General features: G+C 40.0%; 1 protein-coding gene across 3 annotated transcripts in view; it reads left to right on the forward strand.

Annotated features, from left to right (window-relative positions):
* The window catches only part of LOC106090632 (uncharacterized), a 32840-nt gene extending 15330 nt beyond the window's left edge, over positions 1-17510 (forward strand). For 2 of the 3 annotated variants that reach the window (XM_013256902.2, XM_013256901.2), the window contains exons 3-6: positions 1491-1557; positions 1675-11653; positions 11725-12873; positions 13517-17510. In XM_013256902.2, the coding sequence (XP_013112356.2) occupies positions 1491-1557; positions 1675-11653; positions 11725-12873; positions 13517-15687 (13366 nt within the window). In that variant the 3' untranslated portion in view covers positions 15688-17510. The remainder of the gene's footprint in view (positions 1-1490; positions 1558-1674; positions 11654-11724; positions 12874-13516) is intronic. The other variant, XM_013256903.2, reaches the window with a different exon arrangement.
* The last annotated feature ends 1631 nt before the right edge of the window (positions 17511-19141 follow it).

Consider the following 19141-nt stretch of genomic DNA (forward strand, 5'->3'; position numbering starts at 1 on the left):
GTTTCTCGCCTACAATTTTTTTTTAAATGTTGGTTGCGAGTGAAACCCGAACACAAAGAGTATGAGTAAACTCAAATTCATAACCACTTTCCAAGAGTAGGCAAAAAAAAAAAAAAAGTAAGGAGTATTTACGAGAGCAAAAGACGATGCTGTTTGTTCTAAAAATATACCAACTGTTTTGTTTACCCTAAGCTATGCACATTATAAACAAGTGGTTGGCTGAGTTGGTAGCGCATCTGCCTAGCAAACGAGAGGACCCATGTTTAGAGATGGTATTCTACTGCTATATAGACCGATCTCCCGACTTAAAGTCATGAAGCAATAAATTGGTCATTTTACATCAGATTTCCATGAACAGTGAGTTCTGGTAGACCCCTATCCATTTCTGGGAAGTGCGGTTGAGATCGGACTGTATTTGGATATAGCTGCCCTATAGACCGACCAACCGATCTCCCGATATAGGGTATTGAGGCCATAAAAGATCCATTTATCACCCGAATTCGATGCAATTTAACACAGTGCGTTCTTTCAAATGTGGTACAGATCGGACCACTGTTTTAAATTTCATCAAAATCGAATGAAAAATTCTCCTTTTATGGGCTCAATACTCTATGTCGGGAGATCGGTCTATATGGCAGGTATATCCAAATATGGTCCGATCTGAACGATGTTCAACAAAAAGGTTTGGAGGGGTACCGGAACTCGCTGTGCCAAATTTCATCGAAATATGATGAAAATACTCCTCTTATAGTCTCATTACACTATATCGGGAGATCGGTATATATGGGACCTATATCCAAATAAGTAAGGGTCTACCAGACCACAGTTCTGGTAATAAATGGATCTTTTATGGACTCAATACCCTTTATCGGGAGATCGGGTGGTCGGTCTATAGGGCAGCATAAATGGGTAAATACCCGGGTATTTACCTCGTAAGCAGGCAGATCTCAATCTTCTCTGGGTTTACATTCAGCCCCTAGTCGTATGCCATCATCAAGACTGGGCTTTTCTGCATATATGTTTCGGGTACCTTCCCCTTGTTATTATAGCATTATCTGCATCGCAGGTGGATTCAAAATCCTCCCCATTCTGAATCCGCAATAGGTTATTTATGATGGTCACCCATAGAAGTGGCAATAAAATGCCGCGTCCTGTACCACTTTCTCCCTTATCTTTATGTCATGGTACTCACAATTTATACCCCTGTTCCTTATGATATGGTTTATCCAGTCTCTAAGGTACTGGTCTAAGGATTGGATCAATCGATGTCGATGCTTACCGCCCACGAATACATCTTGGCATCGAAATATTCTTCTATTTTGTGCACAACCTTGAGCCGCCCCCATCGATCTACGCTTCGCATAGGCTAAGTGCTTTGGGAAAAAGTGGCCCCCTCCTTAACATCCGTTTATATTTTTTTTACAATAAACCTGAAATCTTCTCTATGTTAAAATTTTCTCTTTTTTGTTTTTTTTTTTTTTATTTTTTAGATTAAAAATGGAAACATTATTAAAATGCGAAGGTGTCTTGATAAAATTGCATGCAAAAATTGAAAAGGTAAATAAAAAAAAAACGTTCTTATTTTGATTTATTTTTTATTTTATTTTTTGTTTTTAATTATAATTTATGTTTTTGTTTTTTCTTTTATTTTGCTTTTGCATTTCCATTATAAAGCATTCATCATTCTTGCAGAATGAAGAATCTGAAACAAACTCAGCACAAGCAAAAACAACGTCAAAACATTTGCACTCACCATCAACTTCGGCGTCGTCGTCGTCATCTAAGACTGATAAGTCTAAGAATAATGAGAAAAATTTAGCCTATGCTCCAGCTAGCCCTTCACCTGAACTTATTGCAGATGACAACGATGAGAAAGTGCAACCAGTTGTTATTCCCACTGAAAGGCGTCTCTCGGAGGATAAACCTCCCAAAGATAGACTTTCCAATGCCGATTCAAAATTCCATGATCATAAATCGCGCTTAAGTGATTCTCGCCCCAGTCAGCATTATTCTCATAAACAACAACAACAACGTTCCACCGATTCTCCCAAACATGAGGGACAACGTAAGTCACACGGCAATCGAGCAGAGGATCGCAAGACACAAGTCACAAATCGACAAGATTCCCGAAATGATGTAACAAAAGCAAAATCTGATAGTCTTCAAACTCCTTTTCAAAGGCGTTCAAACGTAGATACTCATCATCAGTTGCCCACTGATCGTAGTTCCAGCTCCCCACTTTCACATCATCATATTGCTAAGGATTTACACAACCATTCGGCAATGAAGCATCTACAACATCAACAACAACTGCAACAACATCAACATCAACAACAACTGCAACAAAATGTACACTCTAATTCCAAGCCACCATCTTCATCATCATCTTCGGTTTTGCAAAAAGTTAAAGTGGTTATTACCGAACCGCTACCAGAAAACTTGGCAAAGCGCCATTTCCCTCCCCATCACCAACATCTCTATCAGCAGCCATCACAAAACTCACCACCTTTAAGAGATCCACAACGATGTTTACATAAAATCGATATAAATCCCTCGCAACCTAACGATGAAGCCTACAATCCGGATGAGTCTTGGGAAAAATATAATGAAGTTCACAATAGTGGTCACAAAAACAAGTCCACTACTACGGGAGTTTTTAATCGCTTGGGTGAAAAGTTGCCGGATGATAAACAGCCAGGAAAACCTTTTCAGTCATTGCCCATTGCCATTCCACCAGGTCGTAATGCTTCCATACCAGATGTTTTGAAGAGCCCTCCCCTATCCGCCAGCGATATAAATAATTTACTGAGGGAATCTGGGGCGGATTATGTGCCGCCAGATATTTCAGAGATAGGCACACGTAGGCCAAAAAAGCCGACCAGTGAAGACCCAACAAATTCTCTTGACTATGTACGCAAAAAATTTGCGCAAATAGCAAAACTTGGCTCACCACACACAAGAGACTCCACATCACCTAGCTTAGAAACACAAAAGGGCACCGAACACAGTGCTAGTCCTGGTAGTAGTAGTGCAACTTTAACCTGTGAAAGATTGGCTCTTAAATACAATCCTCATCCGAGACAAGAACGTTTGCAATCTTTATCCTCTAACGAGGGCAGTGAATGCAGCCATCAGTCTGCCAGCCGTATTCCAAATGATCCGCGTTTAAAGGCGAAAATCAATCTTCCACCAGCTGGAGTGAATGTCCTGCCATCTATTAATGCGCATGATCCGCGATTAAAGCGGCAAGCGCAGTTGAATGCCTCTGTAAATAGTAAACCTTTGCCCCCCACATCAACAACAGCACCAGTGACTGGCAGAAATGATCCAAGAGTTGCCAGACAATTCTGCCAGACATCATCGGAACCCATTAGAAGACCAAATGTAACGCAACCAAATATAACTCCAGAAGAGAACTGGGATACTGATCCAGAGGATAATGGCAATACAAATGATGCTAGATTTTCCACACAGTTAAAGAATAATAACCCCATGCCTGTCACATCAACAGTAATACCAGCCCCCTTCAGAAATGATCCAAGAATTGCTAGACAATTACCCAAGACATCGCCAGAACCCATTAGAACATTGAGTATAACACAACCAAATATTACTCCAGAGGAAAACTGGGATACTGATCCAGAGGACAATGGCAATAAAAATGATGCCCGATTACCCACACATGTAGAGGGACCCCAATTAAAGAATCAAGAAGCAAAACCATTGCCAGTCGCTCCACCTGCCCGTAGGAAGAGTATGTGCCAAACCGCAGAACTTTCTTCAAGCGGAAGTATGGTCAGTAATCCTTTTGTTCCAAAGCCATCAAGGAATGTACCCGCAGAAAACTGGAACTCCAACACAGAGCCTATTAACAATAACAACAATAATAATAAAAATAAATGTGATAATCGTGATAACCGTCTACCCTGGGATAAGCAAAATCAACCGCAAGTCATTGGTCCCATGCGCAGAAAAAGTGTATGTCAACCTTATGAGGACCATGTGAACCATGCTTTCATTCCGAATGCCCCCAAACATGATTTTGTAGGAAATTGGAACACTAACACTAACCTTGACCAAGGCTTGGTGAGAAATTCGCCTTCGGCATTTGTAGCGTTTAATCTTCAATCGAAACAACCAACATACCTAACAAATCCCTTTGTTGGAAATATGCAACAAATGTCCAATAACACACCATCACCACCTTTGGCTTCATTTCCAGCGCAGTCTTCTTCTTTTATGCATTCCACAACTTCTGCCAGCAACCGATTTAATTCGGCCTTAAACGATAGCCTAGAACGAATTCGCTATTTTCAATCAAAGAAACCCAAGCAACAGCAACCTCGTACTTACAAAGAGTTTAAGGAGGCCAAGGAGAGGGCTCTGGCCTTGGATGCTGCAAACAAAAGAGATTTTCAAGATAGGAGCAATCGAAAAATTGAAGAAACCGAAGCAGCCAAAAAGAAAGCTTCCGAAGAAAATTCAAAGAAGATTTCCGAATCGCAAGATAAAAATAAATCGGATAATAATAAGCAGCAGGAGAAGTGCGCAGTTACAACAACTAACACCAGCGATTCCACAAGCAAAACACCTGCAGGGGAGTCAACTTTGGATAAAATGTATAGAACTCAAAACTTTACAACAGAATTTCCAAAAGCGAGCCTAAGTTTCAAAATACCCAAGAAGAAGACGGAAGAAAATGTGGTGACTAAACCCCCTGACCAAACTAAACCTGCATCTAAGAAATTGGATGAGAAAAATGTCTCCTCCGGAGTAGAGATTAAAAGTAATGATAAGACAAAGGAAAAACCAAAAGCAACGAATAATAATGAGGGTAAATCCAACGAAGCTGCTGGCCAGAAAACGAAAAAAGTTGCTGCTGCCCCACCTATTGAGGTGATAAATGCACCGAATCCTCCAAAAGGAAATGATTCTGAAGAAAATTGGGATTCTGAAACCGAATCTGATGCAAATACTCAAAAGGATAACTGCACTAAAGTCAATGAAAAGGCCAATATGGAAAAAACCAATGAAAAGCCCACAAACTTGCGAGATCCCCGTTGTAGGGCCAAAGAGCTATCAAAACAAGAAGAAAATGACACAACTAATGCAGTGGATTCCTCTGCAGAACATGAAACAACTACCGAGAATCTTTTGTCCAAGACTAAAGCATCTTTAGGAGACAACGACAATAGTGCTATGTTTCCCTCCAGTGCTGAGTTCAAACCACAGCGTATTATGCGCCGACGCTGTACCATGGTTCCTACTGCTAGTGCTCCTCTAGTGGATAAGGGTAAACTGCTGAAGGCAAATGCCCTTATGCTAGAAGATGTCGAGGAAAGAGAAAAACTAATGAAAAAGAAAGAGGAGAAAGAAAGGGAGGTTATTCGGCGTAATAAAAATTTGGAGGAGATGTTTCAAAAAACCGATGACAACTGCACCGTGTCGACACAAAATATTATCACCGGAAAGCGAAGGACACGAGCTACGATTAATTTTAACGAAACTCAAAATGCCATCAATGTCTTTAAGCATCTAAGCAAAAAAGAAGCTGGGAAAACTGCACGATGTACAAAAACAAAAACAAAAAGCAATGAAGAAAACAGTGATGATGAAACCAAAAAGGAAGCAGCTGACGACAGTGTTGAAAATGCCTCAGCAACAAAGGATAAGGAAGAAAATAAGGCTGCAACAGAAAGTTTTGATAAGAATAAAGCAGTTGAGGACGAAAAACCAAAGCAGGCAGCTACCACTGAGGAAAAATCTAAAGATGGTGAAACCAAACCGTTGGTTACTGTTGGTGATGAGTCAAATGCAAAAACTGACTGCGATAAACAGTCAACTGAGGATAAAGGCAAATCTGAAGTCTGTTCTTCGGATGACAAAGCAGAAAAGGAGAATTTTGACCAAAAGGACATTAAAAATGCACAAGAAGTTGCTAAACCAAAATTCTTAGGGAAAAAAATGAAAAAGCTGGCCATCAAGCTACCAATAGTGAGAAACAAGAAACCTTTGCTTCCAGCAGCCAGAAGAGAAAGTAGTGGTGACGTCAAAGGGCCGGACATAGAAAACGAAAATCTGGTTGAGCCTGAGCAAGGTGGCGCAACAGAAAAGCCAACAGAAGACAAACAAGAAGAAACAACATCTTTACAACAAACGAGCTCTGTGGCTGAAGAGCAAGAACACCAAATCTGTGCAGTGTCTAGTACATCTGCTGACGCAACGCCTGCTGAGGAGGAATGTTCAACAACGGTCGATGCTGCCAGCCTTAAAGAGGAAGTCGATGACAATGAGCCTAGCAGCAGCGGTAGCAAATCTATAACTCACACACCCACCCCGCCAGAGGACGAAAGCAGCCGTCATGTTTTCCTAAATGAATTTGTACAGGAAATGATAAAGCCCAGCGCTGACAAACAGCACATATTAAATCTGCTGGGTAAAATTTTAAGCAACGATGAGTTACAAGTTATAAAATCGGCCATAGATACCGCTGCAAAGAATCATAATGACGAGGAAAAAGAGCCAAATGGTGGTGCTTCAAAAGCTGATAACAAAAAACCAAAAGCGGACAAAAAGATCAAAGCTAAACGCATTGGAAGGCCGACTAAACCCGTTAAAAAAGAAGTTGAGAGTCCAGATGAAGAGGAGGAGAATCACGTTGATGATGAGGAGGATAGAAAAGCCCCCAAATCTGGCAGAAATACTCCCAATGTTAAAAAGAAACGTAACGAGCTTGATAGGCTGAACGAAGACATACGTGATATGTTTATTTGTGAAGGCGTTCTCACGGCAACCGGCAAGCGCATGTGCACTTTAATGAATGAGAAAAATAAAAATAAAAAGACAGAAATGGAAAAGCCAACTAATAAACGGTTTGTACAGCCTACAACATCGTCGAAGCTTAAAGCTGAATCTGATTCCAATTTAAAAAGAAGATCTGGTCGTTTAAAGCAGACAGATAATGTAACACCAACAACTCAACAGCCGCCACTCAGAAGATCGCTGAGGGGCAGCAAGGCTGCAATAGATGCAAACGATGAGGCAACAACATCAGATCAAAATTCTAATGACACCACCCCAACCAGAAGGAAAATGCCAGTGTTAAAACCACATACCCCCATTAAACTTCCAGAAGAGCAGAATGTAGAAAGGGAAAAAGAAGAAGAAGATGAGGAAATCTTCACTCCCGAGAATAAGAGAAAAACTCTAAATAAACCTTGTCCAAAAAGTAAGAAAGCTAAGCTTTCCGTTGACCCTATGAACGATTCTGCATCCGAGAATGAAAGCAACAGCGAGGATGAACAGGAAGCAGAAGAAGAGGAAACAACCACCAACAATGAAGTAGAGGCGATAAAGAACACCAATGTCCATTGGCATAATCAATCCAAGCATACTTCATGGTGTGTGCTCTGCAGTAAGAAACTACCTGCAACATCTTGCTCTTCTCATTACAAATTAAACCATGGAGAGAGCTACATTTCACGCTTGGCCCCCATTCTCGTGCAGAAATTCAAACAAGGCAAATTGAGCAAGCCGATGTTTGGAGTTGGTAAAAACAACAAAACCGCCACTTGGTTCTATAGATGTCCGTTTTGTCTGAAATACTTTAACACTACTATGCCTAGGTGGCTGGATCATTTCCAAAGTCATACGGCCGAATTTCAACACGAATGCTCCAAATGTCGTTGGGGTAGCAACCGTTTAAGAGCGGCTACTCGCCACATTAAAAATAACTGTGCGAGTGCTACTATAGTCAATTCACCGGTACAAACAAGAGGATTGGTGATAAAGGCACATGTTTGTCATTTATGTAATTTCCTGCAAATAAAACGGGAAAACTTGGAACGACATTACATTGAGCAACATCAGTTGGGCCACAAAAATGTTGATCTTTTGGGCTATACCATAACACTGTTCGATTATGCTGATGTGGAACTAGTGCCCGAGGATAAGGCCTTGGCTAGAGAAAAGCAGGCAAGAGAAATTATAGCAAAAGAAGAGGAAGTAATCGATATAGATGATGATAATGATAATCATAGTGCAGACGCTCACAGGGAAATCAATGAAAAAGAAAATGGGGAGAAAGAAAAACAAATAGAGGAGAAGGAGCAGGAGCAGGAAGTGGTCAACGAAACTGATAAGGACAATGAGGGTGTAGCAACAGAATCTACAAAGGAAGTCGAAGCAACAACCGTTTGCACCGATGATAAAATAAAGCAGGCAAAGGAAAATAAAAAAGAAACACTCGAGGCAAAGCAGTCACAGAAAGATGTGTCAACGCCCCAATTGGAAAATGAACACGAAAGCAAACGATTGTCTAAGAAGGAAGTGACATCTGAGACCAACTCCAAAGTGGCAACACCATTGCGACAAGAAAACCCTCAAGCCACCACAGCTGCAACTGAGTCTCCCACTATAGCTCTAAAGTCTGTGGCTACATTAATGACACCACCAAGAGCGCAAATAGCTAGCACCAAAACTATATCCAAAAAGCAAACAAATACCAAGGAGCCACCGCAATCGCCGAAGAAAATGGAAGGCGATCCCCTAATCATTGTAAATGAAGGGGATGTAACAGCAACTAAAATGTTAACACCAAAGAAAGCAAATCAATCTTCAGCGGTCAGTGAAAACAGCGATAGTCCCAAATCGACTTCATCCTCATCATCATCATCATCAGTGCAAATTGCAGCTAAAAAGTATACTATAGTGCTCAGTGGCCACGAACAGGGCTCTTTAAAAGAAGTTTCCGATGCTAAGGCAAACCTCAGACCAACATTCAATTGTCAAATAATCAATGAAGACTATGAGGCAAAAGAAGTTCAAGATGAGCTTTTATCCTTGGCAGCTTTGGCCGCCGAAGAACAAGTACCCGAGAAGCAGCTAACCTCATCGAACTCAAGAGATGTGCAAGATGAACTTTTGAACTTAGCAGCCGAGGCTGCAAAAACCCAAGAAATGGAACTGCTACAACTGCAAGAAAGCGAAGCCGTTGCTAATCAACCTTGTGAAACAAGAATGTCCGATCTTATTTCTGATTCCATTGATATGCTGTTCAAGTGTAATAAAAGGAAATCGAATGAAGCCCATGAACAAATGGATAACAATCTCGCAAAGAAACATTGTCCTCCCACAAAGGCTTCTAATGTTTTTGTTTCCTCCTCTGAAGTTGGAACCAATTCACCTCCCATACAAATACTAGCCTCATCTATTGTAAACATTGATCTACCAGATAAAGCAGTCGAAACGTCGAACAAGCCAATGGTCACCTCCATGGCCGAACGTTTGAGTCAAAGACTTAAGGGTTTACAAGAGACTGCCAAAAGCACAAAAAAAGACCAGTCAACTGAAAATGACAGCCATACAACAGCTGGCGGAGAGCTAGAACAAAAGCAAAAAAAAGATACAAACAAATCGTCAGATAAAAATGAGGATAGCAATGAAGAAGTGACTGTCATAAGTGATGACGAAGAATGGGAAGACATTGAAATTACCGAGTCGGCGCCCAACAGTGGCAGCACTCACAACTCAAGTCATTTGCAGAAAAATAAAAATAGAGGCATATTCCAGAAATTTGGCATTTTTAAGGGAAATGCTGCCAAATCAAAAAAGTCCATGCCTCCTTTGCTATTCTATCCCAAGAAGAAATCCTCCAAGGAAAAGCCTTGCCAGCCACAATCGAATTCGTCATCTCCCATTACCATTAAATCGGCAATTACCGATAAATCCCAAGCCTCCTCCTCGCCCTTACACAATGTGGGCTTTAAGCCGGTCATTAACATTATGGATGACCTTTTGCCAGATTCACCTTGCAATGATCCTATCGATTTGGTACCTGAATTAACCCCCCTAGAACCGTTGACGGATCTGAATGATATATCCTCCATATTGGATTCCAACCTTAGTGCCACAGTGCCAACAGTGGGTTTGCAAATGGATGAAAGTCATACTTGCATACAAGATGCCTTAGACTTTATATCGGAACAAACAGCCCAAGAGAAGCAATCGGACATATCTTTAAAGGCCACAATTCCAACTCAAAGCAAAAATGTCAGCACAAGCCAAATACAAAATGTTGGTTATTCCCAAAAGGATAACAATGTGAAATTCTACTGCTTGCTGGACAACTGTTCGTTTTTGTTTTCCAGCGATGCCGTGGGTTTGGAAAATCACTTTTTGTGTGAACATGCCCAAATCAAGTGGAAGGGTTATTGTACTCTCTGCCAAGAACAGTGTTTTGCCAATGACCAGGAATACTCCATAACCAAAGAGATCAAACATATGGTGGATAGGCACATCAACCGTCCGGTGATTGAACCCAATTCCGATTCTAGCCAACACTCAACTACAAATACTGGTGGCCAAGGTGGCGGAGGTGAGGAACGCCCACGCATAAAGCTAAGAAGAATGACTGGTGACTGCTTGTCCACTTCGAACTCAGAAAGTCCCACCCCGTCTTCGGCATCTGCACCGGCTTCTGCAGCCACAGGCGTTCCCCAGTCTAACACACTCTTGGGAGCCCTTTTAAATGCTAAACCCAAACCTCCCACCATAGATATGCCGCCACAGCCAGAAATGCCTTTGACAGAGCCTTTGTTAATAGATGATAAAGCCTTTAGAAATGTTGGCAATGAATTTGTCATTACATCCGTAGCCTCAGCTGCCCAAGTGATGGAGGATAGTTCCTTACAAATTGCCAGTGTTGTTAGTTTGAATCAAGAAGAAGAGCCACATCAGCTATCAATGCCTAAGATAGCCAAAGTCTGCACCTTGTCGTCGAAAAAGTCAGGTAACATATGGGCGCAACAAATAGAAGAGGAACGCCAAGAGCTATTGGAATCAAGAGCGGCCTCTTTGGAGGTTTCAAATATTTTGGCAAATGCGCACAAGTCTGCGACACATAATAAAGAGTCGACGCGCCGTTCGCAGGATGATTCGCCAGGACCCATAGTAGTGGCCGAAACTGTGCCCGTGGGTCAGGCTACAGCAGGAGATTTTGTCATTACTCAAACAGTTTCCACACAATATGGAGGCAATTCTTCTTCGGCTTCTGTGGGTTTCAATATTTGCATACAACCCTCCATGTTGGCCAACATCTCGGTAGCCAGCGATAAAGAACCCCAAGAGACGCTGGCAGTTACTGAACCCGAACCTCCACCACAACTTTTGAATGTGCCGCCTGCAGGCATAGAGCCAGGCACACCTACCGTAACCTCGCGCCAGTATAAATGTATGGCAAATGGCTGCAAATTTACCTCTCGTGTTCCAGTTGCTATGAGCGATCATTTGCGCTTTCACGAGCGACGCAATCTTTCAACTAAATGCGACTATTTTTCATGCGCCTTTTGCCTATACCAGGCTAGTGATGTGGAGGATTACATGAAGCATTCGGACCAGTTTCATATCATAAGTAAAACCAACAAACTCACTACATCTATGCCTAATGATAATGAAGCCGGTTCAAGCCCAGCATCCAGGAATATTTGTGATATTCTTAGCAAGAAAATGGAGACATCAAATGCAAATAGAAATGCCCTGAGTGCTGCCGAAATGCAGCGAAGTTTAGTAGCTAGGCAAAAGGAAACAGAAGAGGAATATCATAAGAAATTAAGGGCCACCATAGAGGAAATAGTGGGACCTACAGGCTTTCCCGGTAAGAAAATATAAAAAGCGTTTTTTTTTAAATATTGTTAATTTTTTGAAATTTTTACTCTCTTCTACTAGATGACAAGCTGTATCGCTGTGTGATTAAAAATTGTCGCACTCAATTAACCGAAAACACATTCCACAATCACATTATGTATCATATCAGCACTTTGGGTGTTGCCAATCCCAATAATTACGTATTCAAGTGTCCCCACTGCTCAGCCCAGTATCATCGTCCTGCCGGCATAAAGGCCCATATCAAAAATCATGCCAGAAATCGCTACTTCTGCTATTTGTGCGAGGAGACCTCTGCCAATCCAGGGCAAATGTTAAAACATTTCTCCGACAAGCATTGGCATACACTGACCATGTTCACCAAAGAGCTGCTAAAGGCTAAGGTTGTTACCAATGCCGATGGCACGGAGCAGATACAAGATGCATGTTACTATCTGGTCTATACCAGCGAACTGAGTGATGCGGATGTACGCAAATATGGAGAAAAGTTAATTTTGGAATGGCAACGCAAGAAATCGGGTTCTAAAACCCATTTTAAATCAAGCGAAATTGAATTGCTACCCATTCCCCCGATATACCAACGAGAGGTCAATTGTGGTGAATGTGAATACAAAACAAAAGTACGCACCAATATGTACCGACATCTTTTGATGCACAAACAAAATGCTCATCTACCCAACAGCACAGGTCAGGCGGTGGTAGCCAGCATTGATCCCGTCAACCCAGTACCATGTTTAAATAGCAATGAGAGGTTCTTCGATAAAATGACCAACCTTGCTTCATCTTCTCTGATACCCTCATCACAGTCTACGTCGAATGCGGGTGTGAAAAATGCTAAAATACCTTACGTTTTTGTGGAGGAGGCCAAACGTTTTAAGTGTGGCATAAGCGATTGCAATTATGTCAACATATCTGAAGATATTTTTCGTTCTCATTTATCCACACTTCACGGCACTGTTATGAGTTATCGTTGTCCTTTCTGTCAAGAAGATATATGCAAGAGAGGCATGGCGGTTGATCGTGTGCTGGGCCATTTGCGTTTTCATGGCCCTACATTGCATGTGTGCGAGGAATGCAATTATTCGCATTATCAACGATACGTCGTGGAGCGTCATATTAACGATAAACATGCATCTTCAAAAGTGAACATTTTGAAGTATGAGAGAAACGAAGATAATACCGAAGGTGTAGTGACGACAACAAATTATGTGGGTAAGTTTAAAATTTTATAAAAATTGGATTTATACTCTAGGCGTTAGTTATGTTCCATTTTTCCATAAGTTAAAATAACATAGAAATAAATAAGTGGACCATACATATCAAGGAGGTTTTTTAAATATTGAAAAAAAAGAGAACATTTCATAAAAATTTGTATTAGAGAAATTTCTTGAAAATTTTGGCTTCAGCGAAAATTTCTTAAATAAGTGGACCATTTGTCTTTAGAGAAAATTTCATCGAAATTTTGTCTTTAAAGAAAATTTTATGGAAATTTTGCCTTTAAAGAAAATTTCATGGAAATTTTGTCTTTAGAGAAAATTTCATGGAAATTTCGTCTTTAGAGAAAATTTCATGGAAATTTTGTCTTTAGAGAAAATTTCATAGAAATTTTGTTTTTAGAGAAAATTTCATGGAAATTTTGTCTTTAGAGAAAATTTCATAGAAATTTTGTCTTTAGAGAAAATTTCATGGAAATTTTGTCTTTAGAGAAAATTTCATGGAAATTTTGTCTTTAGAGAAAATTTCATGGAAATTTTGATTCAAGTTCTTTTTTGAGTAACATTATCTATATGATGACTCTAGTTTGTCGTAACTTGCTTCCAGTTTACATTTCTCTCTTTTGTTCTGATATTTTTAGGTAAAAAGTATAAAGACATCACAGAATCTAACAACTCTGTTGCATCAGCAGCACCAATGACAACACCAGCTACTCGTTCTTCCACCGGCTCTGAACCAAGTTGTTCTTCTGCATCGTCTTCGAGCAATGCAAAGACCAAATCTAGATGGATATGCGATGTTTGCAAACATACAGCAAATAGTTTGGCCCAGATACAAACGCATTGTCAAAATGCACACGGCTGTAAATTGCCTTATCAATGCAAGCATTGTCCATTTGGTTCACATCAACTCTCTCAAATACTATGTCATATTGATGGGAAACATCCAACCCAAAGCAGGAGTGCTCGTTATATCTACCACAAATTGGAATGTGAAGGAGAAAATGATATAGCCGATACCAGACCTCTGTGGCAGCGTAATGATCCTAAACGCATTAGGCACATTCGTGGCATTCTAATGGAAGACGAAGAAGAGTCGGAAAAGTATCGCAAAAAAATGGGTCTGGACAAGGTGGTCGATGATGAAGACGAGAACGAAGATGAAGATGTGGCGGATACATCTGGCCAGAATTTCTTAAAAGGATTTGAATTCGGCTGCTATCATTGTGATTATAAAAGTCAGAAATTCGATGAATTGTACTGTACCCATTACAAGAATGCACACAGTGTATCTGTGGAATCGACTAAGCCATTTATGTTTCGTTTATTGCGACGTGTATGCTGTCCCGAATGTCGGAAATTTACCGGTAATTTCTATGAATTGCAATTGCATTTGCCTAGTGCCCATAATGTTCGTTTGTACTATGCTGCGGATATATCCATAGCGGAGAATGAAGACAATTCCCAAAGGCTACTTTGTGGCTATTGTTCCTTCCATTGCTCAAAGCCGGAACATTTAAAGAGACACTTTCGAACGGCAAAGTCACAACATTTGCCACAGGATATACGCATTGAGAGTAATTATCAAATGTTGGACATATTAAAAGTGGGTAAACCCGAAACTTACTACCAATGCACGCTGTGCAGTCAGTTATTTGGTAATCGGGTTTCTATTGTCCAACATGCCGTTAATTTCCATACCAACGACGAAAGCTCCTCGTTCAAAGAGCTATCGAATAGTGTAATCTATTGTTGTCCTTTGTGTCCATTTTATGCAGCCACAGAGTCAACACTTTTACGCCATATGATTGATCATTGTGGCAATTTTAAACGTTGCTATTTTTGCAACGCTCCACAAGTGTCATTTGAACACTGCATGCAGCATTGTTATGCTGAGCATCGTGAGGAGATGCGCAGATTCAGAGAAATATTTACCAGTGAACAAATTAAGCAATTCTTCATGCAGATGTTCATCTTGTTCCCCAATGGTTTAATCATTAACAAGCAAAACCTTAAGAAAACTGAATATGGCAGTGATATTGCCATAGAGGAGTACTATGAGGAAATGTACAAGATATCACAGCAACCGCCAATACCTAGGCTTTCAATAGCCAGATTAGTGGCTAGAAAGTCCATAGAAGCCAAGCAAACATCGGCGAATTCCTCGCCTCAATATATTCTTGATATAAGCGAAGAAGTGCTTCCAACCCCAATACCCATATCATCCAAGTCACAGCCCAAGAAAATAACAAAGAGACGATGCACTGTTATGTCGGCGGGACGTGAGGAAACAACGTTGGTGGCTGCAAGAAAAAATGGAACGGGTGCCAAAAGAAAATCATCATTTGTCAATGAGCAAGAGAGCTCCTTGAATCAGTCATCTGAATTCAATGTTCCCATGGTCCAAGCCATGCGAATCAAAAAAAGAAGATGTACAATTGCCTCCGATCCGAACGACAAAGCGTCAACATCGCCCTCTTTGTGTGGCAACTCTCCCCAGCCCTATATGGCTGACAATAGTGATACAACATTAGACACCTCAAAGCTGGTTGGCTCCTCATCCCCATCTGCTTTAGAATATGTTTCGCATTATGGTATTAAGCCGGAAGCAATAGATTTATCGAAAATCTATACCAAAGTGGCTATAGGAGGTATTAATACCCCACTAACCATAGATAAATTCCGGCAGCTCTTCAACATTGATTGTCAACTGAAATTAACGAAATGTGATGTTTCCAATGTGCCGCAATATGCACAGTACAAGCATATCAAAAAAGCTTGTCCCGCCAGCCATAAATTCAAATTTTCATGAACTGAGAATCAAAGCACTCACTAACAACAACAACAAGTTATAAACTTCCCTTAGGATAGTAAGGATACGTTTTTTAGTTTTAGCGTTAAGTAACCGATTCCAGTATCATGGAATTTTTTTTTAATATTTAAGATATTTAAGGACATACATAGAACGAACTGTATATACCACAACTTAAATTAATTACTACCCATCTGTAATTTCAATTATACTGAACTATATTCCACACGTAGAGCTTGTTTCGAAATTACCATTCTATTATTATTATTATTTTTTTTTTTTTTTGACATGAAAGTCAAACTTCCTGTTGTTGTTTTAAGTTTATGCTAATCAAGCACTATGGAATTTATTACTTAATTATTATTTTTATTATTAATATGTATTACTACATTTAATTTTACCAAATATTTTATTGAAATAAAATGTAAATAAGTTATTACCCTCCAAAAAAATGTCAACAAAAGTTTGGAATTGTAGTGAAAGTGAATCTACACATACATTTTACGGCACATAAGTTATAGCTTGGGTGAAATTGTTTGAAGGACATTGTTGTGTACTGTAGACATTTAACCTTGGCTCGGCATACACAATATCCAAAAATCAATTACCCCTCAGACCGTGCGTAGTGCAAAAATGAGAATATTATAAGTGAATGTGACAAATGTGATGGTATTGGTGGTATAATTGCTATATGTCTTAATATATCGCAGCCCTGATTGCATTTTCTTATACGACAACCACAACTCATAAAATGAGAGGAGCTTATTGGAGGAGAACAATGATTGTGGTTCTAGCAAAGCTTTCAACACATTATCTGAAGAGTAATCAGAGATAAAAACATTGTGTCAACAAAACAGAGAACTAAGACTCCTTCCCAATTCGGGCAAAATGAAATGAAGCATGCTGAAGGAGTTATTGGAAGCTGAAACCAAAAAAAAAAATTTGACATTTCTCGACAGTTTCAAACGTTCAAACGTGTTTGTAAACCTGGCAAATCCAACATCAACTGGATCTCCACATTGCGCCAGACTCTGGCAAATCCCAAGACAAACATATGGACCCATTCTTTTGACGATGAAAGGACAACTTATCTGAATATGCTTAACTAATATTCGTTCTTTACTTAAAATATTTATATGGTTTGATGCAAGAAGACTGCAAGAAGAGGATTAACAAATGCTCCTTGGCAAGGCTTATGCCAATCGATAAAAGCAAACAATTACTGCTGCTTTTTGACAAACTAAAGTGTTCCTGGCAGTCAACGGAATATAAAAACTTTTAACAGTCACCTAATTCCAGCGAACACTGAAGGTTTCAATATCTGTTTTGAGATCAAATAAAGGATCGTTAATAAGTTCATGAGCAAACTAAAAAACCTTGCTTTCAAAGACCCTATATGGACTCTTATTTGGAGCAGAAACATGATCTCAAATGAAGGAAGACATCTAGAAATTTGCTGTTTGAATTTTTGTAGAAGTGCACTGGATCAAAACGCTTGGAAAAACTTCTCTTGTTAAAGGTGGAGTTACATGCTATGCGCATGCATTCAAAATGCAACTCTGCAAACAAATCTCACAAAAGCGACGAGCAAAAGCTAAAGAATTTTCAACTTTGACGATTGAATTCAAGCGCCATGTCCATAAACTAAGTACAATACATATGAGATTACATGCCAATTAGAGCGTGCTCTATTCGTATATGACGTACATAAGACAAGTCTAATGAATACAAAAAGTGACAGATCATATGACATGTCTGATCATGTTATAGAAGCCTTAATGGTTTGGCAATCTCTGAAACTGAAAAAAGTTATTTTTAGGGGAATATGAGGTCCACTAACCTAACCTATTCTTGCTCAACATATGGTGCCATGTTTAAATACAGCTGCCGTATAAGATGTACGATATACGATATATATCAGACCCATACCCCTGTGGACATACCATATCTTAGTCGCAGAGTTCCTGGGTCTTGACACTCAACAGCATCAAGCAGACGAAAGATAGAACACAACAAACTGCTACAACAACAACAACGATCTACAGATTCAAATATAAATTACTATGTTCCACATGAAAATGTGGCTACCACAACAACAACTATGCTCCACCTCACTTTCAAGGTTCTATTACACGATATGGGGGTGTCTTATGACATGTCAAATTTAGCACATGTAGAGTTGTACACATCGTGTGGTACGTATGAAAACTTCATAAAGTAATCAGCTGTTTTTGTTTTCAGTCGAATGAAAGCAACCCAAAATTAAATTGTTTTTGCATCAAAAAAAAAAGATTTGCTCACATCACATCAAAATTAAGATTTCCTCACATCATTACGTCATGTCATACGAAAATAACAAACAGGTGTGATAGCAAAAATTATGAATCGTATGCAAAGGACTGATCGCCGCTGGAACAGGGTGGCCACTGATTATTTAAAGGCGCCAATAACTCGCCTTATCATATCGAGCATTAAAGGCACCCAGTATTTATGCAAGAGTTGGTGCCGCTCGACCTCTCACTGAGAGTCTCCGCTCGATACCGCTGATTGTCCGCGACTGCCATAGCAGCTACTCCGTATGGAGTATTACACTAGCTAAGCTTTTCGTGACAGCAATGACCACCACACAAATCGGACTTCAATGTTCCAGCCTGTGTGGTACTCACAGCTATCCCGCGCCGGGCGAATTAAACCGACAATCGGCATTACTGCCTTCTTAACATCAATAGGTACTGGTCTGTAAGAAGTACTGGATTTAGATCCCCCAAATCGCAAAAAATGTGCATGCCTATATCCACGGTGGTAACTGCCTGCTTTGAAGGAGAAATGTTCCATTATCAGTAATCACAAAATAATTTCTGGACAGGAAATGTTAACTTCAATTCTTCTATACAGTTACATGAGGGCTATTGGTAATGTTCAGGGTTTAAACCGCATACAAACTCTGGCTATATACTCCAGTAATACCAATAATGCCATATGGTGTTGTGGTAATCCAGAGCAGACGAGCAAGCAGGACCAGAAACGACCTTACATATTGCAAGAGATCTAGAAACTGGGCATGCCTCTAGCGACAAGTAAGCTAATTGTTTGAAATAAAGACCAAAGAGCAAGGAATGACTTGAATCTTATATACTCTCCACCATAGATCGCATTTGTCAATTTCTTTGTCCCATAACTTTTTATGGGCAAGCACAGGATAATTGAATATAATTGCCATGCTATTGGAGCTATATGTTGTTATAGAACGATGTTGAAATCATTGTGCAAAATTTCAGCCAAATCGGATAAGAATTGCGCACTAAAGGGGCTCTAGAAATAAAATCGGTATATATGGGAGTTATGTTGTTTAGAACGTATGTATGTTAAAGGCCATAGGAGAAATCATTGTGCAAAATTTCAGCCAAATGGAATAAGAATTGAGCTCTCTTGAGGCTCAAAAAGTATAATCGGT

This window comes from Stomoxys calcitrans, chromosome 4 (assembly GCF_963082655.1).
Source record: "Stomoxys calcitrans chromosome 4, idStoCalc2.1, whole genome shotgun sequence".
Classification (NCBI taxonomy): domain Eukaryota; kingdom Metazoa; phylum Arthropoda; class Insecta; order Diptera; family Muscidae; genus Stomoxys; species Stomoxys calcitrans.